The sequence below is a fragment of the Microcaecilia unicolor genome, chromosome 1 (assembly GCF_901765095.1).
Source record: "Microcaecilia unicolor chromosome 1, aMicUni1.1, whole genome shotgun sequence".
In the NCBI taxonomy this organism is placed as follows: domain Eukaryota; kingdom Metazoa; phylum Chordata; class Amphibia; order Gymnophiona; family Siphonopidae; genus Microcaecilia; species Microcaecilia unicolor.
Genome location: NC_044031.1, coordinates 383,380,521 through 383,408,520, shown reverse-complemented (window position 1 = coordinate 383,408,520; position 28,000 = coordinate 383,380,521). Strand labels below are relative to the sequence as shown.

At 45.0% G+C, this 28,000-nt stretch overlaps 1 protein-coding gene and 1 long non-coding RNA gene across 2 annotated transcripts in view; one reads left to right on the top strand and one right to left on the bottom strand.

Moving 5' to 3' along the window:
- TEF (TEF transcription factor, PAR bZIP family member) overlaps positions 1-24,133 on the top strand; it is a 72,972-nt gene extending 48,839 nt beyond the window's left edge. Inside the window, exons 2-4 of the mRNA XM_030210438.1 lie at positions 14,510-14,809; positions 15,176-15,396; positions 21,937-24,133. Of these exons, the coding sequence (XP_030066298.1) occupies positions 14,510-14,809; positions 15,176-15,396; positions 21,937-22,152 (737 nt within the window). The 3' untranslated portion in view covers positions 22,153-24,133. The remainder of the gene's footprint in view (positions 1-14,509; positions 14,810-15,175; positions 15,397-21,936) is intronic.
- LOC115474790 lies at positions 2-27,205 on the bottom strand. The gene is made up of 3 exons (XR_003942907.1): positions 25,443-27,205; positions 512-519; positions 2-12 (listed from the first exon to the last, which is right to left on the bottom strand). It is a non-coding gene; the product is annotated as an uncharacterized LOC115474790 (long non-coding RNA).
- Positions 27,206-28,000: the final 795 nt, after the last annotated feature.

Here is a 28,000-nt window from a genome sequence, read left to right as displayed (position 1 = left end):
TTATCCCTTATTCTTGTCTGTAGTGGGAGGTGGTGGACTGGTTCCCCGTTCTGATATTTACCTTGAAGTTGTCCAGCAGATTTCTGGACTCTGTGGCTAGCTTCCACTCCCAATATGTTAGGGTCATAGACTGTGCTAGTCCAGATACCTTTCTTTCTTTTTTTCTTTTTTTTTTAAATTGTGTTTATTAACATTTTCATATCAGATAATAGATACCTTTCTTTCAGTAGGTAAGAAGCTGCAGCCTGGAGGTTACTGGTAATAGTTCTGTCTCCTTGAATTGATTGGAAAGGGATGGCCAGGGACTCAGAGCCAAAATTCTGATCCCCTTACGGAGAGGTGCAGTGGCCAAGATTTGGAGCAAAAAAGAAGGAAGCCCTCCTTGGGTTGGGTATTTATACCAGCCCAGATTTTTCCTTATTGTATGAGTCAGGAAAGAAGGCAAAGCCCCTATTATAGAAACTGTGGGGGGTAAGAAAAAACTTAGAACTCCTTACTCTGGTAGATCTACTAAAGGTTCTTGAACTGTTCAATGGGCAGAACCTCAGCTGACTCTACACTCCTCTTGCTCCTTTTAACTCCTGGAACAAAGCACTAGTTGGGCAGCTCTCTTCTTCTTTTTACATTTTTACACAGCTGGGAACAGAGGGGTAGCCATACCAGCAGAGGGAGGAAAGGGGAACACAGTGGCAACCACACCAGTGAGGGGGGAGGGGGTAATAAGGTAGCCACATGAGCAGGGGAGGTGGAGGGGGAACAGAGAGGTAACCACACCAGTAGAAGGGGAGAGGGGAAGCAGAGAGGAGTGTCTTTCACCATTCTCAATGATAAGGATGGCTATTGGCAGGTCTAGCTTGATTTCAAGTTCTCATCTCTGTTCATCCTCAGGACCCCATGAGGGAGATATCAACTCTGTCATACACCATTTAGGATAAAAAGCCAGTGAGATTTTATAGGAGAAAAGCCATGAGGATTTTGGAGATATTCCAAGCATCACATGATTGCAGATGATCTGATTATAACTACAGACTCAAAAACTCAGAGCAAACACACTGACAGCTTAAACTCAAAAAGAGATCTGCATCAGAATTCAAAGCAATCAGAAAGAACAAGAAATCAGCCTTCATCAAATTACTAGCAAACTCCTAAGCACCCCTGCTTTCATTATGGTGCTTTTGTGTCTGCACGTTTCCCAACTAAATCAAAAAATGTATAAAAGACAAATGTATTTTTTTTAAGAGCCTGAACAATCTTTTGTTCAGCTTTTTTGTTTTTTGTTCTATGGAATTTTTGATGACTGTTTTTATAATGGGACTGTGGTTCTTTGTTCCTAAAAGTATCATAATCTGCAAAGAATCAACACTTTGATAGGGAGGACTTGAGGGGAAGAGACCATGCTGTGAAATTTCTTTGCACAGGCTGAATATCGTTATCTTAGTTTGATCTACAAATAGTACGTTCAGGAAAAAATACACAAAATAAGGAATGCTTCCTGTTCAAGCAAAAACGTTTTACATGCTGAAAATTGTCAAACCACTGTTAGAAGTAAGCATGGTACTTTTAACCACTTCTCAAAGAGGGCGGGACTAGATCAGGGGAGGGGAAGTGCCGCAGGACTTTTCATTTGGAAATCCCCAGATGGATTTTCCATGGATACACTTTCACCTGCTCCAAAGCACATTAAAATGTTGTAAACCACAAATGTTATCCATGAAGAATGTTATCCCACCTCTAGTACCTGTATCAAGGCTGGAGTAACTTGGAAATGAAGAGGAAAAAGTTAAGCAAAAAGAGGAAGTCAGTTACTGGTGTGGCCAACCCGATTATGTTGATTGGAATCGTGACATTATTCTGACTGTTCATGAATCAGTCCATCAAAAGAGACTGGGCTGGGAGTTGGGGGGGAAGCAAGATGTCCAACACTGTTCTTGGGCAGTAACAGCTGAACGTTGTTGATTCCTCTTTACCTTTGTTCCTGTATGGGCAAGAAAAGGAAAAGCAGTAGTAGGACCAGAGGTTTGGTCAGACTTGCTGCTTTGACAACTGGTCCGATAGACTGTCACATTCAGCAACCATTACCATCTGGAAACGCCTGTGAGGTAACGCCACTGGGAACATCTGCAGTGCCAGCAAAAGAGACGCTATCCTTGGCATTGGAGATATCTTTAAGTTGGGCAAAGGGCGGGTTTCTCCAAATGTAGCCATAGATAGATCTTTACCCATTATGGAACTTCGGCAGCTTTGTTGGGTGTTGTGGCAATGGAAGGAGAGAGGGAAAGAGAGGTCATCTTGGTGAGGGTAGGACTATCAAATGCTCCTGGTGCGATTGCAGGGCCCATGAACAGGAGTGAAGCTTCCTTGGGATTGTGTTTTTCCCTTCAGCGACCTCCAATTATATTCCATTTGGGCTGCAATAGAGGAATTGGGTAAGACTCTGACATCTCAATTTTTCTTATTTCATAAACAGTCTGAACTATTAACAACAAAAATAGACTCTCAGATTGTAGTGACTAAGACTTAAAGATCGAGTGTGAAAGTTGGAGAATGCTGTTGAATCAGCATCTCAACATACAGTATCACTAATGAAGGATACTGCCTTGCTTCATAACAAACACTGAGAAATTGGAAAATCTTGCAAAGAAGAAGAATCTTAGCAAGAATCTTAATTTTCTCAACTTTCCTAAAATTACAAATATTTCTGCAAAGGAAATGTGTAGAAAACATACGGTGGAAATATTAAAACTACCAGATGGATCAATTCCACCAATTATGAATGTCTGTTATATACCTACTAAACCTAAAATGCCTATTCAATTTGAGATTTTGGTGGACTGTTTGGAACCAGTTTCTCCTCATCGAGGTTCTGGTCTGACTACCTTTTTAGAGACATCAGTTGAGAAACAGGTTATTCCGACAACTATGACTGTGATATTAGTATCAGAGCTTCATAGAGATATTATTCTGAGACTGTTTTTCCAGCATAGAGATGTGCCTTTTTGTAGTTTGAAAATTCATTTCTATCGAAATACCGATACAAGTGTGTGAAAAACTTTAAGGATGTGAAATATATTTTCTATGAGGCCTCTCAGTTAACTTTTTTCCTTTCTGATAAGTTGTCATTGGAATCTTCTACGCTGTGTAAATAGGCTTTGTTTTTCATATGTGTGACTGTGCTCTGTAATACTGAATGACGGAAACAATTGGTATCCTTTCCTTACACTTTTTCTTTTGGCTACTCTTTAAACTCCTCTCCCTTTTGTGGACTTTAAACTTTTTAATGAAGACGACGTGTATAATTTAATTTGATGGACTTATTTCCGTTTTTCTCATTTGATATTAGTTTCTATTCTCTTTCATGTTCATAACAAGAGTAATCTTGTAATTTGATTTTTGAAAATTCTATAAATAAAGACAAAGGACGTTGGACTGTTCTGAAAGTTTCCATTCTGGTTCAGAGAGTATAAAGCCTACGATACATTTGGAAGAAGAAAGAAAGTTGTGGGAGATTGTAAAAGAATGTGTAGACCGTTTGGCAGCTAGATATGAAAAGTTGGAAGAAGTTAAATGAATAGAGGCTAATGCTGACATTCTTTCTTCTGGAAAGACTAAGCAGAGCATTTGGTGCAGGCCCAGGAAAGGGTGGAAGGAATGGACTGTGAGAGAGAATCAGAGGTCCTATAAGAGGAATGTCTTAGGCACGGGTCATCGGAGCTCCGATGCATGTGTGATTGCACAATCCATAGCTCCGATAGGCCCAAAATTAAGCCGGGGGCCTTGATTTTTGTTCAGGCTCGAGGAGCTGCTTCCAGAGGTTGCGAATAGGCCCCATTGTTATCGGGTGTCAACCTGGAGGAGATCCAGGGATATGTCCTGCCTAATTGGAGTCTGAGGACTCAGGTAAGATGCCCCATGGGGTTTTTAATTTATTGTATTAAATTTCATGGGCTATAAATGTTGTGGAGTTCGGTATCCAAAAATAATTCTAAATGTATTCTTTTTGCTCCTTTGGAGTTTGGGTAGTGCTTTAGAAGTGGGTTGGATAGATTAAGGTCTTGGTTAAGTTTATTTTTGGGGTAGAATTGGGTATTTTGGTTATGGGAAAGCTGATGTCCTCAAAACCACGAGTTTTACATTTTCATCTGTTTTCGCCATGAAAAGGGAATTTTTTGGAATTTTTTCATGTGTCCAGCAGGGGATTTTGAAGTGTTTTTAGGTCATATTTAAGAGAAAAATGTGTAAACATGATTAAACGTGTTTTAAAACTGGGAAGAAAAATAAGGTGTTTGTGGTTTGAGATGATCAGGGGTTTTAAGTCATTTGGGTAATTTTGATCATTTTTGTGACAGTTTTATTAAATTATAAATTTGCCATTACAGTCTACGGAAAAATAGGTTTTCAGAATGGAGATTGTTCAGATTACAGTTAAATTCCACATCTTAAAAAAACAACAACTGAAAGTTCTAATCTTGAGTTGATTGGCTGGCAGGGGTCAACTGGTGTAAACAGTGCCATCTATCCCTTAGCAACAGCTTGGCTAGCTGCTGGGAGAAGGGCTGAAGCCACCAGGTGTATATGAATGTGTGAGAGTGAGCTCCAGTAAGGGAAATAGAATTTAAAATTTTAAGTGTGAGATTGGCAGATTTTTGACTGGTAAAAGTTTGACAAATAATTTAACATAGTGAGTCAGGTGAATTACCAGTTTAAGGGCCCTGTTTACTAAGCCGCTAACCTTTTAGTCTGCGCTAATAAGATAGAGACACCCATTATATTCCTATCGATGTCTCCAGCATTAGCGCGTGCTAAAAAGTTTGCACGCCTACATCACGGCTTAGTAAACAGGGCCCTAAAAGTAATTTTTGGCTGTCAGATGCGTAAAAGACTGCTTGTCAAGACTGCAGATGTACCTAATCCTGAGAGAGGAAGAGTAACATTTGGCATTTATTTAATTTTTTAACTAAAAAATTGGTTTGATTAATTTAAGAGCAAGGTTTTAAAAACCTGTTACAAGGAAAGCATATAGGGAAGCTTGATAGAGACTGAGGGCTAGATGCACAACGCTTAACATACTATTAACATTTGATTTAGACTGGTTCTAGCCAATCTAAAGCAAGCGATTATATAGCTAGTAATGCACAAAGGGGTTTTCCATGTCTCTAACATGTGCCGTTAGCAGCCACTGAGAACCCCATGCAAATGTATTACAATGAGCTCATTAGTATTCTAATGTGTATTCTGGGGGATACACAGCTCCAGAGCAGCCATAATTTAACGAGCAAATTTTACGGCTGTTCAGGAGCTTTCGGAGAGGAGGGAAGCACAAGCAGGCAGCTGCGAAGGCTGCCTGCTTATGCTTCCTACCTCTCGGTGCCCCCCAGCCAAGCTCCTTCCCCAAATTTCTTTTTAAATTTCCCTGGTGATCCACTGGATCTCAATACCCCCCCTCATGAATTTTTTTTTTCAATTTCCCTGGTGGTCCAGTTGACCCAGACCACCCCCCCCCCCGCCCCCCATGGCCCTCCATGAATGAATCTTTTTTTTTTAATCTATTTATTTGGTTCTTTTAATATTCATTGTGTATCTCCGGTTGTTTCTATTTTTTAATTCGGAATATTGCTTTTTTGTGTATGTATATATTTATTTATATTTGTTTTGACTTTGTTTTTATAGAGTGTTTTTGACCCCTGACACAGGCATTATTTATGCCGAAACACAGCTATGTCGGTTCCTTTTGTGTAGATCATTCCATATCATCATGCTGATCAATCCATAGACTGGTGGGTTGTGTCCATCTACCAGCAGGTGGAGATAGAGAGCAATCCTTTTGCCTCCCTATATGTGGTCATGTGCTGCCGGAAACTCCTCAGTATGTTCTCTATCTCAGCAGGTGGTGGTCACACACAGCAGCAGCTCTGGCTAGGTCTCCAAGCCTAATTTTTAGGTTTTGTTGAGTACCTGGGGTTGAGGGCTCTTCTTGAGCAAGTGCAAACCTGGTGGTGCGAGGTCCCTCCTTTTCTCCCCCCTCCCACTGGCTCCGTAAAAAAAAAAAAAAAAATTTTGGACGTCCTTAAGGGCGTTTATTTCAACGTTTATTTAAACGTTTATTGCAGCTACTCACTGGGACACCAGTTCGTTACAGCTCGGAGCGAGAAGCAGGTAATTTTTACCTTTTTATAACGGGCAGGGGGTTCCTCGATCGATCTCCACGTGGCCTATGGCTTCGGAGGGCGAGGGCGCGAAGAATCGCTCCCCGGACCGCGTGTGTGCTTCTAGCGGGGATGCGGGGGTCTTAAAGTCTGATTCGCCCTTGTTGGGTGTCAGTTTGGAGGCCGGTCAGTGTCCCGGGTCTTCCTCCGGTGCGGCGGTTTTTCCCGCCATAAACGCCCATCCCCCGCTGCTCACCTCCGCCATCTTGGCCGGCCACTCTGCTCGGACGGCTTCTTCTTGGGCCGCCCTTGAGCTGGGAGACGTTAATGCCATGGCCGCCCTTGATTTGGGCGACGGCAAAAAAGCGGCTAAAGTTAAGCGCCGCTCTTCCCGCGCGGCTCCTTCGCGGAGTGTCGCGCTGGATGCCATCTTGGATGCGCAGCATGTTTCTCCCCCGCTCTTGCGAGCACCGGTTGAGGTTGCGTCTAGGGCTGTGGCCCAGGCTGCTGAAGTGCACAGTCTGGGGGGTTTCTCCCCCGAGTTTATTTTGCTGCTGCATCAGGCCTTCCTTATGCAAAACGCTGCCCCTTCTCCCTTGTCCGATAAAGGGGTTGAGGCCCCCGGAAGTAAACGCCCTCGGGTGGATTCCCAGGCCTTAGAGGACTCTGTCTCCTCTGATGTAGATGAGGGCAGCGTATCTGAGTTCTCCCAACGGTCCTTTGGGGATTCCTTGGAGGAGACGGATTCCCGCTCGGATGGAGCGGATGACCCCTCTGCAGCGCGGATCTTTCGCTCAGAGGATTTGCCCAACCTGTTAGTGCAGGCCATGAGCATTTTGAAGATTTCCTCTCCAGAGGACGTCTCTCCCTCAGCCCCTGTTGGCTCCGCCATTATGCTGGGGACGAAGCGCCCACCTAGAACCTTCCACGTGCATGATGTCATGCACACCTTAATTTCGGCTCAATGGGATGTCCCGGAAGCGAGCCTCAAAGTGGCTAGGGCTATGTCCCGCCTCTATCCTTTGCCTGAAAGTGAACGGGAGGCCTTTCTTTGGCCTATCGTGGATTCTTTAATCACTGCGGTGACTAAGAAAACGGCGTTGCCGGTGGAAGGTGGCACGGCCCTAAAGGACGCCCAAGACAGAAGATTGGAGGCGGCCTTAAGGTCGTCCTTCGAGGCGGCTGCCTTAAGTTTGCAGGCCTCAGTTTGCGGCTCCTATGTGGCCAGGGCGTGCCTGATGATTGTGCAGCGGGCTTCCCCCTTGGATCCTTCCTTGAGGGCTGATTGGCCGGCCCTGGAATCGGGCTTGGCTTATTTGGCAGACTTACTGTATGATGTCTTGAGAGCCTCGGCTAAAGGTATGTCTCAGACAGTCTCTGCGCGGCGGTGGCTTTGGCTGAAGCATTGGTCTGCTGACCACGCCTCTAAGTCCCGCCTGGCTAAGTTGCCTTTTAAAGGCAAGCTGCTCTTTGGGGTCGAGCTGGACAAAATTGTGACTGATCTCGGCACGTCTAAGGGCAAGAGGTTACCAGAGGTAAGGGCTCGGGCCAGTGCTTGCCCCGGTAACTCCAGAGGACGGTTTCAGGAAACCCGTCGGTACCGCCCGGGCAAGTCGGGCTCCTCTGCCCCCTCTTCCTTCAAGAGGAACTTCTCCCCCAAGCAGCATTCCTTTCGCAGAGACCGCCGTCCCAGAGGTGCGCCCTCCGGTCCTCCCCCAGGGTTTCGTACCCAATGACGGGGTCCTGGTCCATGGCCCAGTGCAGATTGGAGGACGCCTGTCCTCGTTTCTGGGCGAGTGGACCAGGGTAACTTCAGACGCTTGGGTGCTGGAAGTCATCAGAGACGGCTACAAACTAGAGTTCTGCCGACCCTTAAGAGACGGGTTTGTACTCTCTCCCTGCAAGTCTCCGGTCAAAGCTGTGGCAGTGCAGCAGACCTTGGACAATCTGATCCGCCTGGGTGCGGTCGTTCCGGTGCCAGAAAATCAGCTTGGCAAGGGATGTTACTCCATTTACTTTGTGGTACCAAAGAAAGGAGGTTCTGTACGGCCTATCCTCGACCTCAAAGGGGTCAATCGGGCCTTGAAAGTTTGGCACTTTCGCATGGAGACTCTCTGCTCTGTTATAGCGGCAGTGAAGGCAGGGGAGTTCCTGGCATCCTTGGACATCAAGGAAGCGTACTTGCATATTCCCATCTGGCCTCCTCATCAACGCTTTCTGCGTTTTGCAGTCCTGGGCCGACACTTCCAGTTCAGAGCCCTCCCGTTCGGGTTGGCTACTGCTCCACGGACCTTCTCCAAAGTAATGATGGTCATCGCGGCCTTCCTGCGAAAGGAAGGAGTACAAGTCCATCCTTATCTGGACGACTGGTTGATCCGAGCCCCCTCTTATGCAGAGTGCGGCAAAGCTGTGGACCGGGTGATTGCTCTTTTGAGCTCCCTGGGGTGGATCATCAACTGGGAGAAAAGCCAGCTGCGCCCGACTCAGTCCCTGGAGTATCTGGGAGTTCGATTCGACACCCAAGTGGGCAGAGTGTTCCTGCCGGACAATCGGATTGTCAAACTTCAGGCTCAGGTGGACCAGTTCCTAGTAGCCTCTCTGCTTCGGGCTTGGGACTATGTGCAGCTGTTGGGCCAGATAATCCTGGTGGGTCCGGACTGGCCCAGACGTCCCTGGTATGCGGACTTGATCAGGCTCTCAGTGGACGACCCTCTGCGGCTGCCAGTGGAGCAGGGCCTGTTGCATCAGGTGATGGAGGATCCCCTCCCCCTTTGGTCTTACGGCCTGGCTATTGAGCGGCAGCGTCTGAGGAAGAAGGGCTTCTCAGACAAGGTCATCGCCACTATGCTGAGAGCGTGGAAGCGCTCTACTTCTACTGCTTACGCCAGGGTTTGGCGTACCTTTGCAGCGTGGTGTGAAGCAGGCTCACTTTCTCCCTTCACTGCTCCGATTTCTTCAGTGTTGGCGTTCCTGCAAGAAGGTCTGGAGAAAGGCCTGTCGCTCAGTTCCCTTAAAGTCCAGGTAGCGGCTCTGGCTTACTTCAGGGGCCGCCTGAAGGGTGCTTCCCTGGCTTCGCAGCCAGATGTGGTACGTTTTCTCAAGGGAGTTAATCACCTGCGCCCTCCTCTGCACTCAGTGGTGCCTGCGTGGAACCTCAACCTGGTGCTAAGAGCCTTGCAGAAGCCGCCTTTTGAACCCTTGTCGAGGGCATCTCTGAAAGACCTGACGTTGAAAGCAGTCTTTTTGGTGGCTATCACTTCAGCCAGAAGAGTTTCCGAGCTCCAGGCACTCTCATGTCGAGAGCCTTTTCTGCAGTTCACTGAGGCAGGAGTGACTATTCGCACAGTGCCTTCCTTCCTGCCCAAGATTGTTTCTCGCTTCCATGTGAATCAGCAGCTCTGTCTCCCTTCCTTTCGTAGGGAGGACTACCCATAGGAATACTCTGCTCTCAAATATCTGGATGTGAGACGAGTCATCATCAGATACTTGGAAGTGACCAATGATTTCCGGAAGTCGGATCATCTGTTTGTCCTGTTTGCAGGTCCTCGTAAGGGTCTGCAGGCTTGCTAAGCCTACAGTGGCAAGATGGGTCAAGGAAGCCATTGCAGCGGCTTATGTGGCCGCAGGGAAGGTGCCGCCTATCCAGCTGAAGGCTCACTCCACTAGAGCTCAGGCGGCATCGATGACAGAGGCCGGGTCCGTCTCCTTGGAAGAGATATGCAAGGCGGCAACTTGGGCATCGGCCCATACCTTCTCCAGGCATTACCGCTTGACTGTGGCTGCTCGGGCGGAGGCCCGGTTTGGAGCTTCAGTGTTGCGGTCAGGGATTTCAATGTCCCGCCCTGGGTGAGTACTGCTTCGGTACATCCCACCAGTCTATGGATTGATCAGCATGATGATATGGAACGTAAAATTATGTATCATACCTGATAATTTTCTTTCCATTAATCATAGCTGATCAATCCATAGCCCCTCCCAGATATCTGTACTGTTTTTATTCTGGTTGCATTTCAGGTTCAAGTTTAGTCTTCAGTTCCTGTTCAGGAGGACTTCGTGTTCAAGTTTTTTCAATTGGATTCTTCAAGAGTTGAGACGAGTTTGTGTTACAGTGAGCTGCTGCATTCCTCTCCCCTCCGTTTTACGGGGCTGGATTGAGACATAGATTCTGCCGGCGCTCCCTCCCGCTTCGTGCGGCTGTAGGGCAGCTTTGTACCCCTCCCGCTTCGGCGGTGTTAGGGTCAGTCAGCTCCTCCCGTGGTTGCGGTTGCAGGATAAGCCAGATCCCCCCGCATCGGCGGGGTGGTGTTCCTCCCCCGCTCCGCGGGGATGAGCTGGACGGATTCCCCTCCCCCACTTGTGTGGGGATGAGCTGGGTTAATTCCCCTCCCCCGTTTCGGCGGTGGTGAGCTGGGCAGAGTGTCCCTTTGTGGGTGTAATTCTCTAAGTGCTGAGTCCTGCGGATGGAGCTTGGATATCGACATACTGAGGAGTTTCCGGCAGCACATGACCACATATAGGGAGGCAAAAGGATTGCTCTCTATCTCCACCTGCTGGTAGATGGACACAACCCACCAGTCTATGGATTGATCAGCTATGATTAATGGAAAGAAAATTATCAGGTATGATACATAATTTTACCTTGATGCTAGTAATAAAATCTGTACTGGCTCCACTTTTTCTTCTCTATATTGAGGAAGGCCTGCATAAATGACATTACAGATTACAGCAGCGGTTCCCAAACCTGGTCCTGGAGACACCCCAGCTAGTCAGGTTTTCAGGATACCCACAATGAATATTCATGAGAGAGATTTGCATGTAGCGGAGGTAGTGCATGCAAATCTCTCTCATGAATATTCATTGTGGGTATCCTGAAAACCTGACTGGCTGGGGTGCCTCCAGGACTAGGTTTGGGAACCACTTCATTACAGTAATCAATACAGCAGGGGTGTAGCCAGACTTCGGCGGGATGGGGCTCCAGAGCCCGAGGTGAGGGGGCACATTTTAGCCCCCCCCCCCCGGCGCCGCCGCCCCTCCCCCATCCCTTTTGACCCCCCGCCACCACCAGGTACCTTTGCTGGCGGGAGTCTTCAACCCCTGCCAGCAACGCGCCAGAGACCGGAGCTGAAGAGGACTTTGGCTGGCGGGGGTTGGGGACCACCGCCAGCAAAGGTACCTGACGGCAGTGTGGGGAGGGGGTGTCGAATGGGGTGGGGAGGGTCGGCGGCAGGGGGGATGAAAGAAGGGGGGCCAGGGCTAAATCTGCGGGTGCCATGCCCCCATGGCCCCACCTGGCTACGCCCCTGCAATACAGGAGATCAATAGGGCATGAATCAGTGTATAAAGAGCCCTTTTACTAAGCCGTGGCAAAAAGTGGCCTGGCGGCGCTTCTTTTGGACTCGCTTCGGGCCAGTTTTTACAGCATCCTAGAAAAAGAGCCTTTTTTTAAGGGGCCGGAAAGTGGACGTGCAGCAAAATAAAAACCAGCACACATCCATATTTGGCCTGAGACCTTACCGCCACCCATTGAGTTAGTGGTAGGGTCTCACACACTACCCAGGTGGTAGGCATGCAGCGCGCGTCCACTGCTTTTTACCGCCGGGTAAGCACCACGCGGTAGAAAATATTTTCTACCGTTTGTTTTTGGTTTGTGCCAAATTCAGAATTACCGCCCGGGGCACACAATAGCCAGGCAGTAATGCTTATTTGGTGTGCGTTGGACACGCGTAGGCCCTTACATGCCTTTGTAAAAGGGCCCCCTAGATAGCTATGAAGAGAACGTATCTGGCACAGAATAGTAAATCCCTTTTTTTACAACTGAAGAAATCTGCAGAACAAAAGACAACTGATGATTTGTAAGAATTCTCAAATATAAAAAAATGGTTTACTACAGGAACTACAGAGATCCCGAATAAAACAAGTATTAAGGATGCTGTCCCCTCACCAGCCCCATGCCGGGTTTCCCATTGAAACATTGAAAATGTGCTTGCGAACTCACAGATACGTGTGCCTGTGCTTTAAGATTAAAAGTTGTCCCTGATTTACAAAGACCTAGACATCCAAACATTATCTAGACATTCTGAGTTAGACTCTCTCCTAGCAACAGACAGTCTTTGAGCAGCACTATTAAGGGCAATGTTTATTAACATCAACATGTTAATTTATTAGGAATGCTTGTGCAGTGCATTCTTCTGTGGCCTTTGGCAACATTTTGAAGTTTTCCTCATAGGATATAATATGTGAGGTGTGTGTTGTTTTAGTGATGGTGCTTTTCCCCCTTAACTTGCACGATGAGAACATAGAACCAAACCCAGTGAGTTTAATTTACTGGTGAATATGAACATAAGAATAGCCATACTGGGTCAGAACAATGGTCCATCCAGCCCAGTATCCTGCTTCCAACTGTGGCCAATCCAGGTCATAAGTACCTGGCAGAAACCCAAATAGTAGCATCATTTCATGCTACCAAACCCAGGGCAAGCAGTGGCTTCCCTCATGTCTAGCTCAATAACAGACTATGGACTTTTCCTCCAGGAACTTATCCAAACCTTTTTTTAAACCCAGATATGCTAACTGTTGTTACCACATCCTCTGGTAATGAGTTCCAGAACTTAACTATGTGAGTGAAAAATATTTCCTCCTGTTTGTTTTAAAACTATTTCCATGTAATTTCATTGAGTATCCTCTGGTCTTTGTACTTTTTGAAAGAATGAAAAATCGATTCATTTTTACCTGTTCTACACCACTCAGGATTTTGTAGACCTCAGTCATATCCCCCCTCAGCTGTCTCTTTTCCAAGCTGACGAGCCCTAACCTGTTTAGCCTTTCCTCAGATGAGAGGAGTTCCATCCCCTTTATTATTTTGGTTGCTGTTTTTTAAACCTTTTCTAATTCCACTATATATTTTTTTGCGATTTTGAGATATGGCGACCAGAATTGAACTAGAGAATGACACTGGGACAAAGTTTGTCGCAAGTTTGTCACCGTCTCCACCCTGTCCTCTTGTGCTCTGTCCCTGTCCTGTCCCCGCGGACTCTGTCCCCGTCCTGTCCCCGCGGGCTCTGTCTGATCCCATCTGCAGAAGCCTCGAACAGTATAAAAAGAAAAAAATATTCTGTACAACTGTCATTTTATAAATCATAACCAATACAGAACAAGGATAAAAATAAACCCTGTCTCCCCTCACAAGACTGCATTCTCAGTGTGCAGAGGGAAGGAAGATTTTTCAAAGGAAGGTTTCATGTAAGGATGATGGATGTTGCTGCTGTTTTATGTTTGGAGATATTTTTGGAAGACCCTCCTGAAACTCATCATTCTGCATTTGCCTCTGGCCTTAATTGCTATCACAGCCTCTTCCTTTCCCCCCAATTCACTACCCTAAAGGTGGCTGGCTGGTTACTGTTAGCAATGCAGGCCCGTCTCCTGTTTTAACTTTAACCTCCTTGTGTGTTGGCAGCAGCAGCCCCCCCTCTCTCATGCCATCTCCTGTTCCTAATTACCTCCTTGTGCAGTGGTGGTGACCCCTCCCTCACACCGTCTCCTGCTCCCAATTACCTCCTCCTTGTGCAGTGGCGCTGGCAGGTCACTGTTCCCGTCCAGATATAGTTCAGGCGCCCTCCGCCGCCACTTCCTGCAGCTGCAACTGGAGCCAGCAGAGGATGGAGAGGCACTCAGGAAGAGCGGCAGAGCCCCAGAGCATAGCAGCCCAACCATGAAGCTCCTCAAACCCAGCTCTTCTGCTGTCATGTAAGTTGCATCAGAAGGTGGGAGTCAGCAGAGGAGGGAAGGCCCCAGAGCAGGCCTATGGGGAATCTCCTTGCGTTGTGACGGGGAGGAAGGTAAGGGAGGGAAGAACAAAGGAAGGAGGGAGGGAAGGAAGAGACTCTGAACCCATGGTAATTGCAGTTTTAATTTTTTACTTCAGGAGCAAGGTAAACAAAAAATTTTACCGCGGATTTACCATAGTTTACTGTGGATTACCGCGGGTCCCTGTGGCATTCTGTAAATTGTATGCAATACTCAAGGGGAGGTTGCACCATGGAGCAATAAAGAGGCATTATAATATTCTTGTTCTTATTAACCATCCCTTTACTAATAATTCCTAGCATCCTGTTTGCTTTTTTGGCTGCCGCTGCACACATCGGCTTCCTAGGTCTTAATAATTTTTAGTGGGCCACACTTCTCAGTCTGAAAATTATGACTTTGATGAATATTACAGAAAAAACAATTTTAAAAAAATATAATGTGAGTGCTATTCCCCACCTGACTGTGGACAGACTTCTCCATGTAGTATTCACCTGCAACACTCTGATCTGGCTTAATTGTGGTATGTTTTGTACTCAATTGTGGAACATTTTTCTGTTTTGTAGAGAAAGAGAAGGCAAAGTTAGTGGACGATGATGATGAAGCAGCTGGAAGCGCCCTGCAGGTATCTGCCTCCCTTATGCCTCCTATCTGGGACAAAACCATCCCCTATGATGGGGAGTCCTTCCATTTGGAGTACATGGACCTTGATGAGTTCCTGCTGGAGAATGGCATCCCCTCACAGTTGAACCTGGCGGTGGAGAACCCCCTCCTGCCTGTTGCTGAGCTGGAGGAGAAAGAATCCTCTGGTACCTCCTCCTCCCCGCCGTCTCCCTCTGCAGCCTTCAAGGCTTCAGACAACACAGGTAAGCAGTGTCCTGTTCCTCGCCTGCTTCTTTTCTCGGTCTGAAGTTTCTCATCCTCTGTCGTGCTGCTGCCCTTATAAAACTGTGAGTCAAAGAACTTCAAAGCCTCATTTTTTTATATGGAGAGTCCTGCAGTTATTGTTTTAATAACAAGTAAGTGCTGAGTATGTTACAGCGTATTGATGGAAGTCAGTCAGTCTATTGGACAACAGATATTGTTGATGCGTACACAAGGTGATGAAGGTTTCTGATTTGCCCCACGTTTCTATTCCATTGATGAAGCATTTTATACTTGCCTAACGGCCTTGGTAGTAAGATTTTAGTTCTGTGTAGCCAGCTGAGACACCCTGGCTTTTCCTTTTTCAGGTTCCTTCTCATCACATGAGCAACACACCCCCAGCCCTATCAATCCAGAAGGCGTCGAGGTGCACGTGAACTTCAACCCCGATCCTTCAGATCTGGTACTGTCCAGTGTCCCCGGTGGAGATCTCTTTGACCCTCGCAAGCACAAGTTCACTGATAAAGAGCTAAAACCACAGCCGATGATCAAAAAAGCAAAGAAGATCTATGTGCCTAATGAAGCCAAGGTACGAGTGCAGCTTCTGAGCCGCTGCATCAGCTTAGATCGGTGCTTCTTGACCTAGTGCTTGGGACACACCCATCCTCTTTGGTTTTCAGTGGACCCCCAGTGAATACACATGTGACAGATTTGCATGCCCTGCTTCTGTTGTATTCAGAGCTTTCACAAGCATGTTATTTGTGGGTATCCTGAAAACTGACTGGTTTGGTGCATCTCGAGGACTGGGTGAGGACCTCTGGCCTAGAGCCATTATTGTGCTTTTCTTTTATTGGGAAGTGACCACTGTTCAGAATCGTTTCTGGGTAGGTATTGGCACTCGTTGACCCTTTGGGCAGGCGGTTGAGCCTTCATAGCTCCACCTGCTAGAGGTCAGCGTATGATGCAGCTCTACAGGGCTGGAAGATGGGAACTCGTTGACATGTGTGGGCTTTGCTGGTTCAAGTCTTAGCAATGTTGACTCATCTTGGAGGTACAAAATACTAAACAGTATTAAAATGTAGCATCTATAAAGAATATTGGACAAGACATTCTAAAAGTGCCTATGGGGTAGCTGTCATGTACTTATGTAAAATAAGATACAGAGATTGCCACTATTCACATAAGCAGATTTTCATAAGCCCAAAGTTCCCATGCTATTTTACAAAGCAGACACTTGAAGAGCAATTCTGGAACAGCGCACTCCCATTTACATGCCACTTGAGCGCATAAATAATATTGGCACTTTGTATGTAAGAGTACACCAGCGCATGTAATTGGCGGCAGAACTCAAACGCTATTTTCTAAGGGTGTGTGTCAGTGTCTATCATGTAAATGTAAGGGGGGGGGGGGGTGCACATGGGTGAGGAATGGGAGGAGCTGCCACTTACATATGCAACTTACACAGTATAGTAGGTTATGCACAGTGCATATTTTCTAGCGAAAAAGGTGCCGGTACTGAAATGCCAGGCCACCCTTCAGGTGTGGGGTGATCACTGAGGGACCCATCCTACAATAACCAGGCCCCCTGCAACCAGTCACAGAATCTATGACAAGGCAGAATTGGTGTGTAGAGCTTGAGCTCTTTCATTAAAACTTGGGAACCATGGGTCAATTTTAGTAGACAATGGAAAAGGTGCCGGTACTCAGTACCCCCAAGTACCCCCTCAAAAAAAGCCCTGGTTATGCACACCCTTGCCACAGATCTGTAGCTGGTGTAACTATGGGCACCAATACTAATATTCTAAGACTCTAATGTAATAGAGTCTGGATGTCACTGCATGGCATCAGGGCACATAAAAGGATGTGCCTACTGATAGAACCAAAAGGAAGGTTGGAAGTAGAATAGGGACAAAACTGCATCTGGTTTCTAAAATGTCTTTAGTCAATATTCAAAGGCATTTACCCAATTAGCAAATGTTGCTAGCCACATAGGAGCCAGCCAGTTGCACTAATCAGATAGTTCCATTGAATATCTCTCCTGACTACCTTGGCGCTATCCGGATGGTGCTGGGCGGTCTATAAGTAGGCAGAGCAGGAAGTTGTCAGATTAGCTTAGATATTCAAGCCGCAAACCAGATAACTGTCTGGAGAAAGTTAGAACAGCCAAAAAGCCTGTCCGGATTATCTGGTTTGCAGCTTAAATATTGCCATTAGATAGCACCACTGGTCAGCGCTGAATTTGGATACCAGTGCGGAATATCCAGATTATATATAACAGCAGCCAGTGTTTAAAAAAAAAAAGAAGAAAAACACTGACTGCCATAGTTAAATATTGTGAGTTATTGTGGTTAGGTTGAGTTGATTTATTGATTTTATAAACCACTTTTCACAACATGGCATGAAGATGATTAACAGTAGACTGAGCAATAGTAATTAATAACAATTAATTACAACGTAGTTTGACATGTAGATTTGTCCTCGCTTATCTGGTGGCATCCATCTACATGGATACCCAACTAGCTGCTCCATATCCTTGACTTGGCTCTGCCGCCAAGTGTACGCCCATAAAGGCTACCCACCCACACCACTGTGTTTTGTTGTTTGGGGGAGGGGTGTTTCCCACTCTCATCCTCCTATTACCTCCTGAATCCTAAGGTCTCTGTCTGGCCCCAGGTTTAGAGGAAGGAGGAATCTGTTCTACCTCCTTCTTGTTCAACATCCATTGACTGAACAATAGTGTTTAGAGATGATGCAAACTGTACAGGGAGGTCTGGGAGTCCCAAGACTCAAGGGGAACAAGGGGGAGTTTGATTCAGCATGGATAGGGGGATTAAGGAGACATGCTCTTGTTGTGGAGGGGGGTTGGCGAAGAGTGCCAAGAAGGGTGGTAGTGCATTGCTGATGCACCGTCACAGCAGGTAATATCTCCGTGCACAAAGGTGATTGCTGAATTTTAAAATAAATTAAGTAGTTTGGTTTTTGTGAGCCACCTAGTTTGCCCACTGAGCACGTTTTTGAAAATTTAGAGGATGGTATCACATTTTTATTTTGCTCTATCTTAGGAGCCTGCTAGGTAGAAGTTGTATGAAAGAGGGGAAACACCAGGCATGCATATATGATGAAAGCCGAGAGAGGTCTTAGAAAGCAATATGGCCTTGGGCCTACATGCTTCCATGGTGAGGCCTGAGGTGCACCCTTTCGTGTCCCAGCCATTGGACAAGAAAGAGAGGAGGGTGGGTTCTATCTGTAAAAGTTAATTTCTGTTATAAAGAGCACTGAGAGGAGTTGGATTAGCTCCTAACTTGGCTGGAAGTCTAACTGTAGAGGAAGGTGAGCTAAGCATGCTGGGTCATTTTCTACCCTTCCACTTAGAAGATGTAGATTTGATTCTTGACTTGAGATCTTACTCACTAGACTGTTAGCAGCAAAATTACATCTGTATCAACCTTCCAGAACTCTGAGATGTACACAACAGTTGTATTTAGATATCCTTTCATTTCGAATTATAAGGCTGAATGAATATACAGCAGCTATTTTTTATGTAGCCGGTTCTACCTTGTGGAACAGTTTACCATTAAGGAAAATACAAGAGATTAAACAGTTCAAAAGAGAAGTGAAGACCAATCTCTTTATAGAATTGTATGGGTCCGGATGATAATACGATTTGAGAAGCTGGAAGACATCAGGTTGAGTAATGAGATTGAAGCCAAGATTTTATGTTGATTATTTGTGATTATATTTTAGTTAGTTTTAATGTTATGGTGGTGTGATGAAATATATTTTGATTTTATGTATGTACATTTTGTGAACTGCTGAGAACATTTGGATTGTGCGGTACATACAATTTTTAAATAAATAAACTGCAACTACATGAGACTCTGCTGGCTCACTAAGGTCTATTGTGAGTTGCTTCTCTCACTTTCAGTTTTTACGTTTTCCGTTGAAATTGGCATTTATATTCCACTTTTTGCCAGATATCCTGGTTTGAGGTGAAATATAACAATATTGAAATATAAATGAATGTTAAAAACATAAGCCCAATCAATCATAAAACTTTCACAGGCATACAGTAAAACTATCACATTTCTAATAGAATGATAAATGACAGTTCTGAAACTTACCCATAAATAAATATAATATAAATGATTGTAGTCCCAGCTACAGTCACGTTTTCCGTTTTTCCCAAGGGATCCAGTTTTAAATCCTATGGTAGAGCTCCACAGTTGGGGGGGGGGGGGGGGGGGTGTTGTATCCTGAAGAGTCAGATTATGCATCAAGGATAGTTTTGTTTTTCTTTCCTGATGGAAACAAGAGGCAACAGTCCAGTGAGGACCGAGAAGGAGCAGAATAATGCAGATATTGTTACAAATAGGAGAGTGTTAATCCCTGTAAAATCTTAAAGGTGATGGTATAATTTAAATAAAATCTTTTACCTAATTCGCAATAAGTACAAAGAATAAGCCAAGGCCTGGCCCTTTCCCATCTGTGGCTCCCTGTGAACATATTTGCACTTTAGCGGAGTTATGTCTATAGACTGGAGTCTTGCCAACGCCCCCTGCTGGAGGTCCAGAGGAAGAACGGTGCAAGAGGAAATGGCCACAGCCTGCACCTCCTGTCTTAAATGAGCTCTAGAGACAAATGAGTGGAATTGAAACAATTATGGAATATTTGTATAGTAAAGTGTCTAGAATTAGGCATCCAGAAGGTGCATTATAGGAGCCTGTTCTGTAAAGCAGTGTACTACTACTACTATAAATCACTTCTATAGCGCTACCAGTCGTACGCAGCGCTTTACAATTGAACATGAAGAAGACAGTCCCTGCTCAAAAGAGCTTACAATCTAAATCAGGCACCTGCTTTCCTTTATACAGTACTAGTGTAACCGGGTATCAACGTGCTTAACATGTAGATATGAGCACTTATGAGCACACGAGCGCGGCAGGTGGGCACATAACTTCTAATATTCGGTATGGGACATGCGTAATTGTCCTGCCCATGCGCTGTGTATGTTAAGTGGGTATTCGCAGAATAGCGCTTAGGTGGCATATTAGCACTTATGTGTGTATGTGCCACTATTCTAAATATTTATTCATGTAACCTTCCTGTAAATGTTGTAAAATTGGCCCCTTACGGAATACGAAGGCTTTTGGAACTCCTAATGAGATGTTGTTCCGTAGCCACCTTTGAGTCTATAGGACCTCTCAGGCTTTTTATCTTCTCATAAATGGGTCCTATAACTTCACCCATCTTCAGGCCCCTGCTCTGAATTACCTTTCCTAATCCTCCACTCAGAGGAGGTCGATTGGTCTTACCAGGATTTATTTTGAGGAGACAAGCTCATCCAGCCTCTGACTGTCATAAAACAGTTATTGGGGGACTGATGGATCCCATTCAGGGGTGGTTCTTTTAGAAGAAAGACCTGAATTATTTGCAAATTTCTATGAAGTAGCTGCAGCATACTCCCTCGAGGGGCTCATTTACAAGCAGTTAGAACATGCTAATGGCATTAGCATACACAGTCTGCCGCAGGGCCCACAGGAATAAAATGGGCCGGGTAGCAGATAGCACAGGCTGACCATTAGTAAACATCCCCCTAAATAACCCTTATGAGACACCACAATTCATAGTCCAGAGTTAGAAACCTTTGTAAGAAAGCTGGGATAGTGGAGATATGGTAGAGATATTTGAATACCTCCAGTGCACAGAAGGCGGGCCTCTGTCAATTGAAAAGAATCTCTGGAGTGAGGGAGTATCACACTAGGTAACAGAGTAACATAGTAGATGACGGCAGAAAAAGACCTGCACGGTCCATCCAGTCTGCCCAACAAGATAACTCATATTTGCTGCTTTTTGTGTATACCCTACTTTGATTTGTACCTATGCTCTTCAGGGCACAGACCGTATAAGTCTGCCCCGCACTATCCCCGCCTCCCAACCACCAGCCCCACCTCCCAACTACCGGCTCTGGCACAGGCACAGACCGTATAAGTCTGCCCAGCACTATCCTCACCTCCCCACCACCAGCCCTGCCTCCCAACCACCGGCTCTGGCACAGACCGTACAAGTCTGTCTAGCACTATCCCCGCCTCCCAACCACCAGTCCCGCTTCCCACCACCGGCTCTGGCACAGACCGTATAAGTCTGCCCAGCCCTATCCCCGCCTCCCAACCACCAGGATTAATCTAGGAGATATTTGGTTATGTAAAAGGATGATTGATGCGTGGTGAGATGAGATATCTGAATTCAACAAGGCATGGGGCAAGCAGAGAGGATCTCTAAGGGATAGGAAAGGATTGTAGAGCTTATCATAAATGGGCAGACTGGATAGGCCATATTCCTCCTAATATTCACCTGTTGGTGGGCAGCACTTTTAATGTCCCACCAGCTTTAAACCTGGATATTCAGTGCCAGGCCATATCCAGCCACCGGCATTGAATATCTGGTTTTATTTTTGGCCGTTAAAACTTAACCGGTTAGGCAATATTCAGTGTGTTTAATTGCCCATATTAACAAGTGTCTGACTGCTTAAGATAAACCAGCCAAAGAAAGGATTGCAATTTATGCTGCCCAATTTAACCGGCTACCTTATGTGGTCAGACACTGAACATCAGCGCCTAACCGCATAATTCCCCTGAGTTAGCCAGTTTAACAGTAGGTGAAAACTGCAAGTATTCTGCGAAGATGACCGGTTAAGTCCTGCTAAATATTCACAGTTAGCCGCAAACAGGCTATTTAACCAGTCAGCAGCCAATTCTGGCCAGTTAAATAGCTTTGAATATAAGCCAGATTGTCTGTCTGCCATCATTTTCTCTGTTTCTAGAAACAACTGAACCTTAACCATACACTGCCTGTTTGTCAAAAATGAAGATGGCCCACCCTCCTAGTTTGATTGACTTTAGTGCATCTCATCTGTCATGTGCCTGCCCCTTGCTGGCCTCCAGGGACATGAGGAGTAGAATCCTGGTGTCCTGCCCTACTGCTGTAGACAACATTACATCTGATCCCCATAGTAGATCTCCTCCTACTCCCTTGGCTACTGTACAGGGTCTTCTGTGAGCCAAAGAAGGTCACCATCGCTCACAACGTCTCTCCTTCTCTTTCTGCTCTTTTTTTTTAATGTGATTTCCAGGATGAGAAGTACTGGACACGTCGGAAGAAGAATAATGTGGCTGCCAAGCGTTCACGTGATGCCCGGCGGCTGAAGGAGAATCAGATCACCATCCGAGCAGCCTTCCTGGAGAAAGAGAACATGGCACTGCGCTTTGAAGTGGCAGAGCTGCGCAAACAAGTGGGGAAGTGCAAGAACGTCCTGTCCAAATATCAGAGCAAATACGGACTCTTATAAGCCTCTACCAACCTACTCTTCATGCGCCTTGGATGCCCCCGACTTCATTACCTTTCTCTTAAAAGTAGCTTGGGTTTAGCATTGTGAGACTAGTTACTGATGGAAGTGGAAGGGGGCATGCAGAGAAGGACACTCGGAGGCTGATGGTAGCTCTAATAATCTGTATTTTTTCAGGTAGTGTAAAACAGTGAGCTCTCAGCACCTCCCCAGTGACTGGTCTTTGAAGTGCTTTTCCCAAAATATTTCTTGGGTTTACGTTGAGCATACTCAGCATGATGGCACTGAAGTCTATTGTCAAAATTTGGCATCAGATGTTGAATCACATTTCAGTTCTGCACTTTTAAGCATTACTGTATGACAGTAGTGTTCATGAGGTGTCTTTCACCTCATCACCAGCACCCATGCTTGTAGCAAGAGTGTTGTGCAAGAGAGCAGGACAGCTTGTGTCAAGGGCCTGAGAAACAGGAAGGCTGCAGCACTGGTGATATTAAAAATATATCAGGATGTGAGACTTCCTCAAGGGTGGCTGACTGACAAAACCTCTAGAGATCTGCTCTTGAATTGCTTGTTTCTCTGTTTGGGTTATGAGTATAGACAGAGAGACTCAGTCCCTTTGCAGTAGACAAAGGTTAAAAATTCCTGGAGCTCCTTCTGGTCTATAGAGCAGGGGTTCTCCAGCCAGTCAGGTTTTCAAGATATCCATAATGAATATGCATGAACTAAATTTGCATGCGTCACTTCCACTGTATGTAAATCTATCTCGTGCATATTCATTGTGAGTATCCTGAAAACCTGACTGGTTGAGTGTGTCCTGAGGACTGGGTTGAGACCCCCTGCTACAGACAGAACATTTTTTAGGTGGGTTAGACACAGTTATATAAATGTATATGTAGACTTACCAGACATGTGTGGGTGTGGAATATGAGTTAAAGCGTGTGCATGTAGGTATGTTTGTGATTTTTTAAAATATGTATGTACATACATTACATGAAGTAGCAAGCGTGCTGTACACACGTGATACAGTACTTTAGTACAGGCAGACAGGTTGCAGCTGCATTGGTGTGTTTTCATGTAGTGGGGTGGAGGAGTGATCCATTTTCCTGTCTGTGTCATTCACACTCTTTTGCTTTTATTTAAAGTGACCTGTGTGATTCTGAGTGATGAGGCGTTAAGTCCTTCTTTCCTTACAAACCTAACAATAAAACAGTTACACACAAAGGAAACATGGACTGGGGATCACCTGACTCCCAAGGAAGCAGGGAACGTGCACCAGGGTAAGCCCTAGCAGGTGAGAAGAACGAGGCAGTGCGCCATTGTACCTCTGCAGGAGCAGATGAGGCCAGACTGCGAGTGAGGTGCAGCACACAGCTCCAGCTGTACACTCACCCATCTTTGTTGCCTCTTTCAGTTTATATTTTGTGTGGGGAGGAAGGATTCTTTTCAGTCAGTTGACTCTGACAGTCCTTGGACTGCCCTGCTTTGCCCACTTCATTTTTTTTAGTGACTCATAAGGAAGTATTTGTTAACAAATTGAAGACAGGTTAGAAAGCTGCAGATGGATTTGGGCCATATCTCTGTTTTTGATTCATTGAGACATGACTGGATCTTCAGAGTTACTCTGAGTAGTGGAGAGAGGATCAGGACCAGATGTAAGGATAAAAGGTGAGGGTCAAACCAAACTGACCTGTCCACGTTTCACTGTCCGCTTCCCTAGAAATATAAGTGTAGGCAAGGGCCTGTTCTGCAGTCTTTGCAGAATAGCATTAATTAAGCACAGCTGCTTAAGGTTTGTGAAATGGTTCACCCTGAGCACCTTCACATGGAAGATGGAAATTGTTTCAGGGCAAAAGGACCTTTTCCTGATTATAGGTCATATTAAGACCAGAAGGTTTTTAGGAATTTAAGAACATAAGAATAGCCATATGGATCAGACCAAGGGTCTACCTAGCCCAGTATCTTACTTCTGACAGTGGCCAATCCAGGTCACAAGTAACTGGCTGAAATCCAAATAGTAGCAACATTCCATGCTACCAATCCCAGAACAAGCAGTGGCTTCCTCTTGTCCATCTCAGACTATGGACTTTTCCTCCTGGAACTTGTCCAAACCTTTTTTAAACCCAGATATGCTAACTGATTTAACCACATCCTCTGGCAATGAGTTCCAGAGCTTAACTTTAAACATTTTTATTGAGGGAAGCACAGAATATATAAATAGTCAAGCTTGTCAGACAACAATTTGAAGGAAACTATTCTCAGCAAAACCAACCCCTCATCCATTAATGAGTTCTAGAGCTTAATTATGCATTGAGTAAAAAATATTTTCTACTGTTTGTTTTAAAAGCATTACAGTATAAGTTCATGGCTTGTTCCCTAGTCCTTGCAGTTTTGGAAAAAAATAAACACTCGACTTATGTTTACTTGTTCCACTCCACTCAGTATTTTGTACACCTAGTTCATAGTTAACCTCTATCATATCCCCCCCTCAACTGTCTCTTCTCCAGGCTAAAGAGCCCTAACCTCCATATGAGAGGAAAGTGATGAATCTTTAGCACTCTAATGTGTTCTGTTGGTGGCATCCCGCTCATAAAAAGGTCACTGGGTAATGGTACTGCACTTTTCCTCACAGGAATCTCTTTCCTGCTCTCTTTTTGAGGCTCGCGTGAAGTATGCTAGAATATTGTTTCAGCGAATGACTTGGTACAAAATCCACCATATCCAATCGGTGTGGCAACACTGTCTTGGGCAGTCTAGCTGGAAGGGGAATACAAGCTTTCATGAGTTTGTTCGTACCAATGATGGGAAGGCCTTGGTTTGTTGAAGGGATATTAAACGAACACTTTTTGGATAAACCATGGGGAGAAGTGCAGGCTAGTGGCTGAATAAAGGGTAGGGTAGGGCTGCCAAAATGGAGAATTTGTACAGGAAAAGTCATATCATAAAATATATCAAATAGGAAAGGGGGATATCTGTCTAGCTGTCACATGAAAAAGCAGAGCTTTCTGGTCCTCTCTCTCTTACTGGAATCTCAGTGCCCATAAAGTTGTAAAACAGCTAGAGCATCCCTTCATTTCAAACTCAACTGCATAAGTAAGAAAGATTCTTGTAGCCAGCCTTCTGAATCTCACAGATATTTTTCATAGTTTAAGGGGTAGAATACTTTGGCAAAATTTTGGGTTAGCAAAAGAAAAAAAAAGACCAAACAAACAAACAAACAAACCCTGGAGTGCTGAAATTGGAGTGTATAGAATGAGTGAGGTCAACTGTTTTTGTCGGACCTAAGCTTGCGTTACATGTAGAAATTAAACTCTTGGGTTTACTTGGTGCCTTGAGAACAAGGTCATACCTGCTTTCTTTAAGCATGTACATTTTTGTTACTCAGTTACTGGGGAAAATAGCTGCTGAAGTTCAGGAGCTGTGGTGGTGGCATCCTCCCTAGTTTTAGTTTCTTGTTAATCTGAATGCTTCAGATAGCATACAACTGGAGAAAACTCCAGAATGTGATCGTTTGTATAAAGCAGCCTTAAAAGAGAAAGAAGGGTGAATCCCTGATGAAGATGGCTTTAACCTTAAGCTCGTTTTTATTTCATATCAAATGGTGTCTGCTGCATTCCATCATTGGATTCTTGTATTGCAGTGGTTCTCAACTCAGTCCTTGGGACACATCCAGCAAGTCAGGTTTTCAGGATACCCACAATGAATATGTATGAGATAGATTTGCATACAGTGGAGATTAGGCATGCAAAATTTGCCATATGCATATTCATTGTGACTGTCCTGAAAACCTGACTAGCTTGATGTGACCCGGGTTGAGAACCCCTGCTGTATGGTGATGGGATCAGCAGTTATCCAGAAGTTCTTAGAAAAATAATTTGTGTAAAATGAGAAAAAAAATAATTTCCCCATGGAAAAGTAAGCCCGATTTGCTGCAAAGCTGGATGATGCATGCCTGTCCAAGGTGATCACAACATGAGAACTTTTGGCATCTTCCCCCAGGATCATGTGTGAAACTAGAAATAACCCATCAAAAGAACTTTCTTTTTTTGTTGTCCTCACCTTTGGAACATACACTTCTAGCATACTTGCACACAGAGACCTCCTGTGTAAAATTTAAAAAAGGTTTAAAATTCTCTGCTTCAGCAGAACATACAGAGATGCTGTCTGTGATGACTGAGCAATGCTCGCCCCTATGTTGGTTTTCCTTCCCTTACACCTCCCTCATTCCTGAATAATTGAGGCAGTTGTCCATGTGCTTGTTAGTTGTCAGTATGTCTGATGTTACCCCCAAGTAATCCCCCACTTTTAATTTTGAATTGTAAACTTCCTTGTCGCAGGCACTCAATAAACTAACCTAAACAGTTATCCTGGGAAGCACTGGATCCTGTATGGACTCCCTGGAATATACCTGTAAAAAGACATTGCGTTGGCCTTTTATTAGCAAAAGCGGTATATCAAATCCCAAATAAACATGAACATCCAGGCCCATAACGCCTTTTAATCTCACTGGAAACAAATAAGACTGGCAAGTTTTAGAGGGGATCTTTTCTATCATCTCGTTTTCCCCTTTGTATTCTGTTTGGAGAGTCGGTGGACCACTGTGCACTTTGTAAACGTCTGCTAATTAATATAGCCACTCCTCTTTTATAATTGTTCTTAACAAAATCCAATTGTAAAATAAATATATGAAACAAAACATGTTTCCTTTGATTAATATGAAAAGTGTTGGTGTGGTTCTGGAGGTGTTATATAGGGAGGAAAGAGGTGTGACAAGGATGAACTGACCATTGGGACAATAGGGCAGTGCCCGAGGGCCCACAGCAGCAAAGAGCCCACTGTCCCCAAGCCTCTATTTAGTTTAATCAATTTTGATAGAGAGCTGCCAAGGGGTCCCAATTTTTGAGAGGAAGATTTTAGTATACACCTAGTCCTGCCCACTCTGCCTTGGCTCCACCCATTCTATATGGCCCCACCCCCGTCCCACGGCCATTTCAGAAAATATTGCCTCAGGGCAGGACAGTATAGTGCTGTTATGGTATCCTCTCCTGACCTGAGGAAGGTGGAGTGGCCTAGTGGTTAGGGTGGTGGACTTTGGTCCTGAGGAACTGAGTTCAATTCCCACTTCAGGCACAGGCAGCTCCTTGTGACTCTGGGCAAGTCACTTAACCCTCCATTGCCACATTGAACCTGCCATGAGTGGGAAAGCGCAGGGTATAAATGTAACAAAAATAAATTAAAAAAAAGTGCTGGTCTGTGAAGGCTAATCAAAAATGTTTTAAAAATCAGTGAAGGTATCACCATATTTTCTGTTTTGTGTTTTATTTGCATTTATTAACCTTCATTAGTACAGCTACCACATTACTTTATCCTAAATTAAAAATAAAATTATTTTCTGTATTTTTGTTGTCTGGCCATTTACTTTTTCTAATTGTGTTGGTCCTAGTCTCTTGATTCTGTTTTCTTTTGTCTTCCTACTCTTCCATGGTTTCCTGTCCATTTGTCATTTTCTCTCCTTTTTCTTTTGTTTTCTTCAGTATATTTTTCTGCCTCTCTGTCCAGATTTAATTCATTCTTACTATCTATTCTTTAATTTCTCTCTTTTTGCTTCATCTACATGTCAGGATTGCTGGACATACTTAGATTAATATGAAACCAACCTGACATACTTAGATTAATATTAAACCAGCTTCTGACTTCTGAGAACTCCCCCCCCCCACCTCAGGAATCACTAAGGATGACAAATGGACCAAATGTTGCCCAGACAGAGAGGCTCCAAAACTAGGGACTTCAAGGAGTAAAACCTGTGAAAATGGTCACCTTGACTTCAGGAAAGTAAACTAGAGTTTGGCTGGGA